The following is a 14,655-nucleotide window of genomic DNA, read 5'->3' as shown; positions in this document are numbered from 1 at the left end:
CTGTGGCTCTGAAGTGTCAACCTGTGCTAACAAGTGAGTGCCATTACACCAAACATAAGCAATGAGCTTTATGTGGACTACTCACGATTTGTAGATTTTTCCTGCTACCTCAATGCTGGCCATAGCTTTAGGAGACTGTGAGCTGTAATCCCACAGGAGACGTTCATTGGGGATTCAAACCTGCCACCTTCCCTCAAAGCTCTCAGGAGAGGCTCACTAGGGTACGGGAGAGGGATGAGGGAGGGTGAGAGATAATAGACTTACCTCTCGGACCTGAAGGATGGCGGCTCCCCAGCTCCAGCAGCCTTCCACCTAACATCGCCTACCCCAAACGGGGAGGGGATGCAAACCACTGGAAAGAATACGGGGGGGACTGGGATTCTAGCTGGCGGTCCACATGCAGGAACCCTGGATGTGCCTCCTTTTCTTCTGAGGGGGCCGGGCAGACAACAGCCGGAACAACTCCTGAACTGTTCGCCCTCCTCGGTTGGGTTAATGGGGAGAGACCTGCCTCCCCCTTAGCCCTGGCCCATCCAAGGGAAAGATTCAGCCCTTATGGGCGAGACCGTCCTCCTCTTAGGACACCAAGCTAAAAACTGATTAGCTGGGTGTCGGCAGGGAGGGATATAGCCAGTGGGCAGAGCTAACACTTTTGTGCTTAGTGTCACCTTCTATTAGCAGCAGCTATATCCCAAGATCTTTGCTGTGTCCCCCAATGACACAAGCGTGAAAGGTTTCTACACAGACATAGAAATGGGTTCTTCACTCTAAGAGCAGTGAGACTATGGAACTCTGCCTGAGGACGTGGTGATGGCAAATTCGATGAGTTTGAGGGGTCTCGATGTCTTTCTTTTGTTACTGTAGTGGCCCGAAAAACCACCCATTTCTAGCCCCTCCATAATTATCATACATGTTATATCTTTTAGGTGTATGTACTGTGCAAAATGTCCTGTCTGCTGTTGTAAGTATTGCACAGCTGCAACATGTAAAAGGTTGATGTCTGCAAGTGGCTGGGATATGTCTGGAAAAAGTATCAAGTTTGTCTAGTTCCGTAATGTCGTATGATAAATATGAGTGATAGTTAGGTATGGTCTTTCATCATCTTCAATGGTTATGAGTGGAGTGGCAGTGCCGGGCACATGGGGGTACCTTCAACCCTCATGTGGTGAAGTGAGGGAAGCAGAGGTATCCTGATGTTTCCAATCCCAGGAACCGCCTCTGATGAGAGAGGGAAGAGTCCACCGTGCGGTCATCAAATCAACAAGTGAGTGTCTGCAGAGTGTTGTGTCCCCTTCTGGTGGTATTCTGCAACCCGGAGTGTGTGTGTGTCCCCAGGAGTGGAGCGTTATAGATAACAAGACTGCAGGCCAGATTTCATCCCGTGTCCTTCCTCCCTGACCCCCTGCTAAAGCTGTCTTTACCTGCACGAGGGAGTAAGCTGTATTCTGCAAAGCCTGGCGTAAAGTCTGCCAGTCAGTGCCTATTGCCAGTGATTGATTTTCTCAAGTTTAATAGTATGGACTCTATTTCTACCACCAAAGAGATAATTGGTGTGAAGAACCGGTGGAGTCACAAGTGACGTCTACTACACTTATTCAGGTAACCGCTGACTTCGCATTGCGTGGAAGAGGCCTAACGGTGCCTTAGCTGAGGGTCCATGCATCCCTCTGGGGAGGAGTCTGGTAGAGCCACCGTGACCAATACCATCTATACCCCTACCAGCTCCTCAGCGTGGGCCTCGTGTCTGTTGCCGCATTACAATATTACATGAGTCACTAATTCCTTTAGAAGGGTCAGTGATCCAGGGACTATTCTGAATGCCAGATTGTAGTGAAAAAGGATCTTTTTTTCCCCTTAAATTGGCCTCGTCAGCATTTTTGCCTTCCTCTGGATCAACATTTGGGAGGATGGGAGACATGTCTTTTTTTTCAGCCTTGCATACTATGTTATTGCTTGCTATGCTATTCCTGCCTATGTAAATATCCTTATAGGGCTTATTACCTTTAACATTACAGGCTATGGTGGAAGAGTGAATAAGATTATTTAATACAGAATACTGGTGTGATAAACATACTTTTACTAGGTGAGCCAGGATTTATACTTAACTACTAGACATACTTGAATGGGAACATAATAGGTTTTTTTTTTAGTTGCCATTAGGGCACTATTACATGAGCACCATAAACTCTTGTGTAATAGCTGTAATTGCCAGGCTGCACCTGAATTTGCAAATGCAGCCTGGCAATTGTCAGGAAATCACATGTGCTAGTAGAGGCTGCTAGGGTAGTGTAATTGCACCCTTGGCCTTTACCATTGAGGAATTTTGAATGAGGAAAGCATTATTTCTAGGTCTTCTGACTGATAGCACAAGGTAGTAGCAGTTTATCTGCATATGAGTACCTTGCTGAAAATCAGCACAATTTAGGTTTCCCTTGAATGAACATTGATATGAGGCAAAGATAAGTTGCAAAGAAGTAGAATCCATCAAGAGAACAAACTTTTGCTTCTACACCTTCCGATTCCCATTTGCCCAAGCGAACAAGCTGGGGAGGTAATCAGCTCGTTCACGCTCGGGCAGCCTGTTTAGAATCGTGAACTTCTTGTTAATTTACTGTTCGGTTTCACATTCTATGTATAAAAAAAAAAATTAAAATCACTAGATGATCAGTGTCCAAATGTATTGAGAAGCCAAAGAGCCAGGATTTTTTGGGCGAGTGAACAAGTGCACAATTCTCGCTTGTCCAGTTGCTAGCCCACATTTAAACTCAATTATAGTTCATTACTGTTCAAATGGTTTGAGCAACATTTATGCTGTCTAAACACACCTTCGATTGCAAGCAGGATCATTTAACTTAAAGGCATTTATGAAATACACATTGTCAAAAAAAAAAAGTTGGAATTGAACGAAAACTTAATCGTAAGTTATTACATCAGAGCAAAGTGACAATTACAGAAGACTGACTCCTTGGAGAGGCTCTAGTACCCTGTTGTAACGCCTCTAGCTTGGATGTAAGTTGTGATGTGGGCAGGCATAGGGGCTCTAGTACCCTGTTGCATCTAAGCTAGAGGTGGTACAAGATGTGATATGGTCAGGCATGGAGGCTCTAGTACCCTGTTGTACCACCTCTAGCTTGGATACAAGATGTGATACGGGTGGGATTGAAGGCTCTAGTACCCTGTTATACTGCTTCTAGCTTGGATGCAAGATGTGATACGAGTGGGCACAGGGGCTCTAGTACCCTGCTGTACCACCTCTAGCTTGGCTACAAGATGCAACACAGGCAGGCATGGAGGGTCCTTGTTGTATTGCCTCTAGTTTGGTTGCAAGATGCGATACAGGCAGGCCTGGAGGCATACGTTTCATATAGTATCCTGTAGCACATCAGTCCACATTTACTGTAACCGAGCCTTTATCTTGTGTAAACTTGTAGTTTGTTGAAGTTAGCCCCCCAGATGGTTGTTCATATTTGTCCAACCCATCTCCACACCAGCCGTTCCCAAGGGGTTGATGCAACCTATACAGGCATATGCCCTACTTGACTATGGCAATCACCATCCCTCCTTCTGGGTACAGTCGGGCATACTCATAACACTTACATACCCAGACTCAGCATCCCCAGCTTATCTTATAGGGCTAGAAGTAGGTGACAAGTTCTCCATAAGGCTATATCTATATATTATAGATCTGGTAACGCATTCTCAGTCTTCACATGAAGCCTTTTTTTTGGCATTTTTTCTTAATCTGAGAGAAAAGACAAGTATGCTATAAAAGTTTGGGATAGAGTTTTTTTTTTTATTAGTTGAGACAATCAGTAATTTTGAGCAGAATGTTATTTTCAGACCCATAAAACTGGTATTCTAGGACTTTTATTTTTCTATTGATGACAATCAATAGGTTATCAGATCTGACACTCAGAGCAGCTGTTGCTGCAGTCAGCACACGAAACAAAAACACACCAACCATAGCACAGCGCACATTAAATACAATGGATCTGCACCTGCAGTACCAACCCAGGCTGGTGCACTATGGACCGTGCATTCTGTTTCCTGCACTGACCGCAGCGAGATGGCAATCAACTGACTAGCAGGGATTTGAACAGTGGGTCCCCGCTAATCTATTGACGGCCTGTCAGTCATCAATAAGGGATTCCCAGAATACCCCTTTTACCTTGCTGGCTGATGAGACAATCCAATATGTGAGAACAGTACAAATAAAAATATATAAAATTTTAAAAGCATCTCATCACAAGCAACCCCTCCCTGAAATAAATAAGGCAGATACACGAGTTATTAGCAGGAGGTTGCGCTCTTCAGATATGCTATCAAGTCTTGTCTCTCTCCCTTCTTCTTGATACCAGCAAAGATCATCTTGGTGCCGGGGATGTACTTCTTGGGGTTCTCCAGATATTCCATAAGGGTCTCCTCACACCAGACAATGCCTGCGGACAACAGAACCATTAATACAGGTTCAGTAGTAACAAGAGAAAAAACAGCCGATTTCTTTGACAGCTAGAAGAACACATGGTTTATAGTTAAAGGAGTTGAATTACAATACCACAAAACTTGGACATCTGCAAGACCAGATTTAGAATGAATCAGTTTAGTTTTTTTTTTAAATGCTGGAAAAGTAGAGTAAAATTTCAGTACATGATGCAACACAGTCATCAGTTCTCATTTGTGATCATTGCCCCATGCAAACATCCCAAACCACGCTTATTGGCTGAGTAGTTGCCCAGTGACTCACTAGGTCAGCAGTCTGCTCTTATTATGGCTTGTTTAGCTGCCCATGTAGAAGAACTTCAAGGGAGTCTGCCAGCTAGAACTTGCTGTCCAATCTGCAGGCATGATTTTATAGAGCAGGAAGAGTTGAGCAGATTGATATAGTTGTGGGAAAGATTCAGTGTAAGCTTGTACTTTATTCATTTATATCTCTGTGCATTCTAAGCTGAACAGTCCAATGGGTGGAGCCATCAGTGACAAGTGTGGGAATTACATGTGTCAAAGTTTTAGAGAATCAGCATACTCCACACCTAGGGATGAAGTTTGCTGTAGAGCGGCCTCAAAAGCCTCAGCAGCGAGGTGGAAAACAGTGATTTTTTTTGTTGCGGTTCTGATGCACATTTTCAGCTATGAGTGAACACACTCTTAGAAAGTTTTGAGTAAATAGGAACAGTGAGGAATTGAGTACTAGGAAGGACCAAGAGGGCTCATGTGACGACTAGTCAGAGACTTCTAACCATCGGATCACTCACCCTTATTTTTGTTTGCATCGGTGTAACTGAAGCCATCTGCTTGACCAGTCTTGCGGCCAAAAAGACCGTACAGGTTGGGTCCAACCTTGTGCTTGCCTCCCTTCTCAACCGTGTGGCACTGAGAGCATTTCTGGACGAAGACCTTCTTGCCCTTTTCACAGTCTCCCATTGTTAGGTTCTAAGAGGGAAGAAAAACCACAGCATTACACACGGCTGCCCCGGGCATACAAGGCGGGCCCGGGCGTCATACACGGCCCCCGTGCATACACGGCGTCACACACGGCCCAAGAATCCCCCCCCCCCCCCCCATCCCCACCAGAAGACAAGAGCTCCTCCAGTGACAAGACTTGGTGACCTTTCTTGACCTTCACAAGGCATTAGTGGCAGCACACAACTAAGGGATATTCCTTCTATAGAACTGAGCCTGTAGTACCACTCTCAGCCACTGCATGGTGCAGCTTCTACAAGATGCTCAGTGGGGGTGCCAAATATCAGGCCCCACCAATCTGATATTAGGGATCTCCCTTAGGGGGCCTTCATACGGGTGTCCCAATTGAGCAAGATTTGGGCATTGCAAGACATACAGATAAGAAACCCATTCTTTTGAAGGGATTCATTCACATTAGTGATGTTCTCCTGCATGGCACCAGGATACTATACTCAGGAATATTTATATATTATATGTAATATACCATTGTGCTCATTTAGGCAGTGAGAGTGGCCATAAAAAAAATTAACGGTGGATTCTTACACTCGTGAGAATAAGCTCATAAGTGGGGTTTTGTCATTAAACTAGAACCCCCCCCCCCCTTCCCCAGCCGGGTCCTGCCTACAACAAACAAGGGTACACTCGCCTCTCCCAGGACAGCCAACACTGGCATCAGCAACAACTTTTGGGTAGACGGGCTGGGAGGAAGCATATGACTACTACAGCCAATCAGAGGCCACAGCATCACATCCCCAAACTCCTAGTATAACAGCAGCTGGATACAAGCAGTGATGCCAGGAGTGCGGGCAGTGATGCTGCAGCCTGATCGGCTTCAGTGGTCATGTACCTCCACCCATTAGCTATGTGCTGGGGCACTAAGAGGGGGTGGGAATACCCCATTTATTTAGGGAGGGCCCAGCTGGGGGACAGGGGTTTTAGTGACAAAATCCATTTAATAGATCAAAAGCCTCCAAGAACATCCCTTTAAGGGCGCTTATAACACACATCACATGGATGCTAGAAGCCTACGGACACTTACCGGAGATCTCTGGACTTACCGTGCGGGGTATAAAACAATCCTAACCTCATTACTTACTGATAACCCCTCCAATACAACACAGCCCGCACATATGACACACAGGGAGCAGATAATCCCACACATATAATATACATGGAGCAGATAATCCTACACATATTGGATGGAGCATCCCTCAAGGTCAGAGCACAACCCCCCAGCATAGGATGACTACTACTAACTAAGCCGGGCAGCAGCTACAAGGCGGACCCACACCGGGCGCCCCGCTCTCTTACCTTACACGGAGCTCTGTCCTCTGCGCTGAACGCTCTACACTCAAGGACACGCTGTACCAAGCCTTTTGTAACCGGTGTCCGCGCAACGCAGCTTACGCTTTACGCGTGACGTCTACACAAGCCCCGCCCACAACGTGCTTAGCTTCTCCAATCCAATTAGAGGATGGCGCTTCTCCGCAGGCAGCGTCTGTCTAGCAGGGTAGGCTGAGCAGGACGCGGCTGAAGGAGAGTCGCAGCGCCCAGCCCCCCCCCCCCGCTATCAGTGACGTCAGGAGGGGGGTGAGGCGCGTCACATGAGATTTCTGAGAAAGCAGTGACGCGTGGCGGGCTTAACCTGCCGATCACTGCGCATGTGCACAATGACGTCATGCTAACTTATAGGTGAAGTGGCAAAAAGAGACGCTTGTTAACCCTTTAAAGATGCAGCCTTTTTTTTCTCATTTTTTTGTTTTTTCGTTCCCTCTTAAAAAAATAAAATAATATTTTTTTATTAAATCTATTGTTATAGCTTCTTTTTTGAGGGACGCGTTATATTTTTTTAGTGGTACTGTGTAATGTACCATATATTGGACTGAGAAACTTAAAAAAAATTCTAAGTAGAGTCAAATGGAAAGAAATCCTGCAATACTCCCATTTTTTGCGGGGGTCTTGTGTCTACGGTGTACACACAGCGACAAAAGTGACATGACTTTATTCTGCAGGTCGGTACGATTACAGCGATACCAAATTTATGTACTTTAGTGTTTTTCTGCACTACTTTTAATAAAAAATAAAGTATCTTTGGGGGAAAAAAATGATTTTCTGCCGCCATCTTCTGGCCGCCATAGCCTTTTTATTCTTCCGTCAACATAGTTGTGTGGGGGCTCGTTGTTTGCGGGACTTCCTGTACTTTCTTTTGGGACCATCTCACCGGGGTTCATATCACCTTTTGATCATTTATTACATTTTATTTCTTGGAGATGAGGCGACCAAAAAGGCGCAATTCTGGCATTGTGTATCTATTTTTCAGACAATGGTCACCTGTGGGATAAAGAATGCGATACTTTGATAGATCAGAATTTTACGGACTCAGCGATAAATATATTTTGGGAGTTTTTTTAATGAGTTTTTAATGATAAATGTTGGGAAAGAGAGGTTTTTAAACTTGCCTGCCAGTTTGCTGCACAGCCGGCGGGCCACATAATAGGAGGTGGTGGGCCGCCATCCGTACCTGCGAGTGGATACTGCGTATGATACGCAGGAGACATAAATCGCAGCATGCTCCATTTCTTCACATATACGCAGACCTTGATTGGGCTACGTATGGAACGCTGTGCATACGCAGGTATTGCAAAGGGGTAGCGTTTCATAAAAAAAAAAAAAAAAATCACACTGCACATGTCCGTGGCGTCAGGTTACCAAGCATGCGCAGTGCCATTTGCAGCCCGTACGCGGTATCTGCCGTCAGAGCATATGGGCTGCAATGCGGAAAATTCGCAGCGTTGTATGCTTACGCCTGTGTGAGCGAGCACCTAGGGTGAGTGTCCCAACTCCTTGCTTTATGCCACCTCTTCATAATAAAGTGGGCAAACAGATTCCAGTCAGTAACGTTGCCAGCCTGTGCCCGTCTGCACCATTTGTAAGACCAGCAGGAAACAGTAAGAATTCAGTACAGCGCTGTATAAGCGGCATAAACCTATGAAAGACAATCATCAAAATGAAAACTGAATAAGGCCGGTCTCACATGAGCGTACAGTCACATGTCCATAAAACAGACAATATTGCAACCGCATTTCATCATTTGGTGGATGGGTTTTTGCTATCATTGGTTTTATTTTCTATTGGACAAATCTGGATAAATACTATTACTACTGAGGCCACCGTGGGGGTCACTATTACTACTGGGGCTAATATACGGGAAACAATTACTACTGGGACCACTGTGGGGGTCCCTATTACTACTGAAACTACTGTGGGGGTCACTATTACTACTGAGGCCACTGTGGGGGACTCTATTATTACTGGGGCTAATATACGGGGAAAAAAATGACTACTGGGACCACTGTGGGGGTCCATATTACTGGAACTGCTGTGGGGGTCACTATTACTACTGAGGCCACTGTGGGGGTCCCTTTTGCTACTGGAGCTACTGTGCGGCACTATTACTTCTGGTGCTAATATAGGGAACACTATTACTACTGAGCCACTGTGGGTGTCACTATTACTACTTGGGCCGATATAGGGGTCACAATTACTACCGAGGTTGACATTGGGGACACTTACTACTGAGGTCGATATAGGGGACACTATTACTACTGGGGCCACTGTGGGGGTCACTATTACTAATGGGGCTAATATAGGGTTCACTATTACTGCTAAGACTATTGTGGGTGTCATTATAACTCCTGGGACCGATATAGGGGTCACTATTACTACGGAGGTTGACAATGGGGACACTTACTACTGAGGCCAATATAGGGGTCATTATTACTACTGAAGCCACTGTGGGGGTCCCTATTACTACTGGAGTTACTGTAGGGGTCACAATTATTACTGAGGCCACTGCACCAATGGTACGGATTTTGACTGTTTTTTTGGATGCAGAAATACTGCGAAATTTGCCACCAGTCTTTTTTTAAATGGCCTTGTACATTTTATAACGATGGAGGTAAAATCATAGGTTGTGATGAGCCCCGCTCCTGACCACACCCCTTTATCCCGCTTTGACCTTGGGAAAATCTGGTCACCTTACATTAGCTCTGTATAAGGGCTGACACCCACTTGCGTTTTTTAACGCTGCGATATCGCTGCATTTTTTTAGCGCAATTGTCAATGGGACTTTCTAATGTTAAAAACTAGAGATGAGCGAACACCAAAATGTTCGGGTGTTCGTTATTCGGAACGAACTTCCCGTGATGCTCGAGGGTTCGTTTCGAACAACGAACCCCATTGAAGTCAATGGGCGACCAGAACATTTTTGTATTTCGCCGATGCTCGCTAAGGTTTTCATGTGTGAAAATCTGGGCAATTCAGGAAAGTGATGGGAATGACACAGTGACGGATAGGGCAGGCGAGGGGCTACATGGTGGGCTGCATCTCAAGTTCCCAGGTCCCACTATTAAGCCACAATAGCGGCAAGAGTGCCCCCCCCCCCACTGTCAGCGTAAAGATCGTTCTCCTCTGCCACAGCTGTAACAGCTGTGGCAGAGAAGAACGATGTTTGCCCATTGAATTCAATGGAGCCAGCAAAACAACAGGTTCCACTGAATGCAATGGGCTGCCCGCGATCGCAGGATTAATGGTCGGAAAGGGGTTAAATATATAACCCCTTTCCTGCAATTCATCCAGAAATGTGTTACACTAAAAATATATACCGGCGTATAAGGCGACGGGGCGTATAAGACGACCCCCCAACTGTCACCTTATACGCCGGTAATACAGTGGAGCAAAGAATAAAAAGCATTACTCACTTTTTCAGATGATCTGCGGCGCTCCTGCAGGCTGTCGCTCCCTCCTAATCCACGGCAGAGTATTCCTTTCTGCACGAAAGGCTTGAAATCCCCGCCTCCAGAAACACAGCCAATCACAGCCAATGACAATGATGTCATTGAATGGCTGTGATTGGCTTGAAATCCCCGCCTCCAGAAACACAGCCAATCACAGCCATTCAATGACATCATTGTCATTGGCTGTGATTGGCTGAAGGCACATGTGTTTCTGGAGGCAGGGATTTAAAGCCTTTCGTGGAGAAAGGAATAGTCTGCCGGGAACCAGGAAGGAGCGACAGCCTGCAGGAGCGCCGCAGATCATCTGAAAAAGTGAGTAATGATTTTTATTCTTTGCTCCACTGTATTACCGGCGTATAAGGTGACAGTTGGGGGGTCGTCTTATACGCCCCGTCGCCTTATACGCCGGTATATATTTTTAGTGTAACACATTTCTGGATGAATTGCAGGAAAGGGGTTATATATTTAACCCCTTTCCGGCCATTCATCCTGCGATCGCCGGCAGCCCATTGCATTCAGTGGAACATGCTGTATTGCCGGCTCCATTGAATTCAATGGGCAAACATCGTTCTTCTCTGCTACAGCTGTTACAGCTGTGCCAGAGAAGAAGGATTTCTCTTCTATATGTTCTCAATGGGGTCAGCGCTGCTGCCGCCGGCCCCATTGAGCGCATATAGAGAAGATTTATGGCCCTAAGAAGGACCGTTGGGGTTCTTGACACCTAAAATACTCCTAACACTCTCCCTATAGCAGCTCCAACACGATAGCGCTTTCCCTAAACTCATGTCAGAATGCATCCATAGCGAGCCGCGGGAGGGGCAGATTTCAATACTCGGGTGACACCTTATCTCCCCAGCCACTCACTGCAGGGGGGTGGTATAGGGCTTAAACGTTGCAGGGGGAAGTTGTAATGCCTTCCCTGTCTTTATATTGGCCAAAAAAAAGCGCTAACGTCTCAGGGAAGAAAGTTAAATTAACCAGAACACCGCATGGTGTTCGTTACGAATAACGAACATCCCGAACACCCTAATATTCGCACGAATATCAAGCTCGGACGAACGCGTTCGCTCATCTCTATTAAAAACGCATCGCAAGTTGGTGCTTTGCAATTTTTGTGCGATGCGTTTTTAACATTAGAAAGTCCCATTGACAGCAGCGTGAAAAAAACGCGCAAGAAAAACGAAAGTGTGCAGGAGCCCTTACACTCCACAAAACATAAACCTAGTATGGAGTGAAAATACGCTGTCTGAAAGCGGACTAATCAGAGATCCAGGCAGCACTCTAGTGAGGATCCTGAACCCTTTACAATCCAATTTGTATCCTGTTTTTCCTAGGGGGCTTACTCTTTTTCTGCCGTTATACAACGGCGCTATCTGCTGGCTAAAGCCAGTACTGCATGAGGTGACACGTTGGATAGGCTCCGACAGCAGAGAGGCTGGCAATATACAGTAAGAGAACCCCGACGGATGTCTTCCAACATCGGAGCTATACAGCCTTAAATCATAATGTCTTTAGACGTTAGACAGGGGATTGGAAAGGGTTAATGCAACGTTTTCCGCTTATAATGAGCCTTTCCCAGGCAGCTATAGGATCTTCACTGCAGTGGTGCCCGATTGTCTATTTTATGGTAGTCCAATGACTTTTGGACCTTTGTGCAGCAAGGTGTGTGCTGCACATTTATTATCCTGTGCTACTCATTTCTTTATTGAATACCGTGAACACTGACGTTTTGAAGGCTTTTTAACCTCTTAGTGACCAAGCCTCTTTGCGCCTTAATGACCAGGCCAAATTTTGGAAATCTGACATGTGTCACTTTAACATAGAATAACTCCATAAAGGTTTTAGAATTTGTGTGGATTTATTAAAAGCGCCAAAATTGGGAACATTTTGAAAAAAGTACCATTTTTTTCCTATTTTCAACTGCAATATGTAAAATACCTGCAAACATACTGTACAAATTGTTGATGAGATATATATTTCCATCAGATTTATTTTATTCTGGAAGCACATTTGAAAAAAACTTTAGTTTATTTTAACCATTTGGGAGATGTACAAATTTAACATAAGTAATTAAAAATTTGGGGAATATTTTGTTTTCCTACACCAAGCCAAGATTGCAAAGGCTCATAGGTGTCAGAATGATAGATACCCCCCCTCCCACAAATGACCCCATTACAAAAATACACCCCTTAATATATTCACTGAGGGGTGTCACAAGTATTTTGACCCCACAGTTTTTTCTTAGCAGTTATATGAAATTTATTTTTTTCTCCTCTAAATTGCATTATGTCATTCTAAAAGCAGTTTTTTTCTATAGTGCACATGAAAATGAGGATTTCCACGCAAAAATGGATACCTCTGTTTGTCTTGTGCTGAGAAACACACCTATTGTGACCCTAATCTTATATCTATATGCCCAAAATGAAAAGAGCAGCCGGTGGCTTTCAGAACAGAAATTTTGCTTGAAAGTGCTTCAAGTTCCATAGCATACATATAGCGCACTTGAGTTGCCAAAACTATGTAGAACCCCCACAAATGACCCCATTTTGAAAACTAAACCCCTTAACGAATGCGTATAGGTGTGTACTGAGCATTCTGACTCCACAGTTTTTTGCAAAAACTATTATAAAGCATGTGAAAAATAAATAAAATTTCCTTTTCCCCCCCACAAATATGTCACATCCATGAGAGTTCTCTTTGTTTCAAGCAGGAAAAACTGAGGAGACACTCCCCAAATTTTATAGCACTGGTTCTTCTGTGTTCAGCGATACCCTGAATGTAGCCACAATCCGCTTACAGGACACATGGCTAGTAGAGATGAGCGAGCACGTTCGGATACAGCAGTTACTTGAGCAAGCATCGCTCTTATCGAGTAACTGCTTACTGGTCTGAGAGTGCTCGGGGGACGGCGGGGGGAGAGAGATCTCTCTCTCACTTTTCTCCCCCGCCACCCCCCGCCGTTCACCATGCATCCATGAGGGGAGATGAAACTTTTACTTCAACTTTTTCTTAAACTTTTATGCGATCACCGCTATTCGTTGGAGTTGTGACCCTCCCCAACCCCGTGCTTTAGTCTACAGGGCAAGCGTGTTTTTACGGCCCTGTAGAATAAAAGCCCAGACACCCAGGACGTGAAAACACATATTGGTAGTCACTGGGGTTATAGCCTATTTTGTCTATATTGCCAGTTTTTAACTAAAGGTGCGTGTACTTTTGCCTAGTTTTTGCTGTCACACACCAGGAGATGGCATTGATGGTGGCCACTGGAACCAGTAGGCTGTAGCGCTTTGTTCTAGCTATCGGTGGGGGAATCCATGCCTGGACCACTAGATGTCTCTATCAAATTCCAAAGAAGTTGTCCGGTTACTTTTTGAAAATTAAATGGTAGGTGCAGATGTGCTAAAATAATGAATCACGCAGTACTTACTTGTCCTCAGTCCCTGCAATCCACCAATCTCCATTGACAGTGGAAGTCAGGTGACTGCTGTCTGCTAAGCAGAGGCCACAGCATCATTGTTTGGAACTCCTTGCATCATGGCACCCTGCGGTGTTTGACACTGTAGACCACCAACTTCTCCTCTTTGTGCCCCACTATGTTGGCCTTAATATTAGAAAGTCCCATTAAAAAAAACGCAGCAATATCACATCGTTAAAAAAAAAAACAAAAAAAAAACGCTAGTGGGTAAAAGCCCTGACTTGTATTTTTTTTTTAATTTTTGTTAATGATTATACTGGGCTTAGGAGTCCAGGGAGTGGTTTTATCAGTGAGTGACAGCCTTCCCTTCATGACTATGCGTATAGAGATAGCTGTCAATCACTGATAGAACCGCCCACTGGACTCTCTATTCACACAGTTTTTAACAACTGCTTTTTTTTTCTGGTGTTTTTCATGTTTTAGGCTGCTCTCACACATGCGCTCACAAAACGCAGTGTTCGAAACTGCAGCGTTTTACAGCAATTTCACACTGCCTTTTCCAACGCATATAACACACCCCATCATTATGATGGGTGATGAGGTACATTATTAACCCTTTCCACTCCACTGTCTGACATCTGAAGACACACTGATTGTTCAGCTCCGATGTCGGAAGACGTCCGGCAGGGTATTCTTACTGCATATTACTGGCCGCTCTGTTGTTGGGGGCCTCTCCAGCATGTCCCATACCGCAGTGCTGGCTCTAGACAGCAGATGGTGCCATTGTATAATTGCAGAAAGAGAAAGCTCCATAGGAAACCCTAAATTCAGAATTGGATTGTAAGGGGGTTAAGAGCTAAAATGCGCAAAAATAAAGTAGACAGCGCTTGAAAATCAAGGCAAATTTAGGAAAGCAGTTAATTACTAAGAATAATTAGAATTTTGGGGGGCAATGCATGTATTCAGTAGCATTTTATGGCATAA

At 44.9% G+C, this 14,655-nt stretch overlaps 1 protein-coding gene across 1 annotated transcript; it reads right to left on the bottom strand.

Moving 5' to 3' along the window:
* Positions 1–3,772: 3,772 nt before the first annotated feature.
* On the bottom strand, positions 3,773–6,905 carry CYCS (cytochrome c, somatic). The gene is made up of 3 exons (XM_066584830.1): positions 6,772–6,905; positions 5,253–5,430; positions 3,773–4,439 (listed from the first exon to the last, which is right to left on the bottom strand). The coding sequence occupies exons 2-3, from the start codon at positions 5,419–5,421 to the stop codon at positions 4,291–4,293; spliced, it is 318 nt and encodes a 105-aa protein (XP_066440927.1). The 5' UTR covers positions 5,422–5,430; positions 6,772–6,905; the 3' UTR covers positions 3,773–4,290.
* Between the last annotated feature and the right edge of the window lie 7,750 nt (positions 6,906–14,655).

Source organism: Eleutherodactylus coqui, chromosome 12 (genome assembly GCF_035609145.1).
Source record: "Eleutherodactylus coqui strain aEleCoq1 chromosome 12, aEleCoq1.hap1, whole genome shotgun sequence".
Taxonomy (NCBI): Eukaryota; Metazoa; Chordata; class Amphibia; order Anura; family Eleutherodactylidae; genus Eleutherodactylus; species Eleutherodactylus coqui.
The sequence above is the reverse complement of the archived record's forward strand: the minus strand, read 5'-3'. Positions and strand labels throughout refer to the sequence as shown.

Excerpts from the sequence above, each read along its gene's own strand:
- CYCS (XM_066584830.1), bottom strand. The coding sequence starts at position 5,421 with ATGGGAGACTGTGAAAAGGGCAAGAAGGTCTTCGTCCAGAAATGCTCT. Across the intron at positions 4,440-5,252 it reads CGATGCAAACAAAAATAAGG|GCATTGTCTGGTGTGAGGAG; the intron begins GTGAGTGATCCG and ends TGTTGTCCGCAG.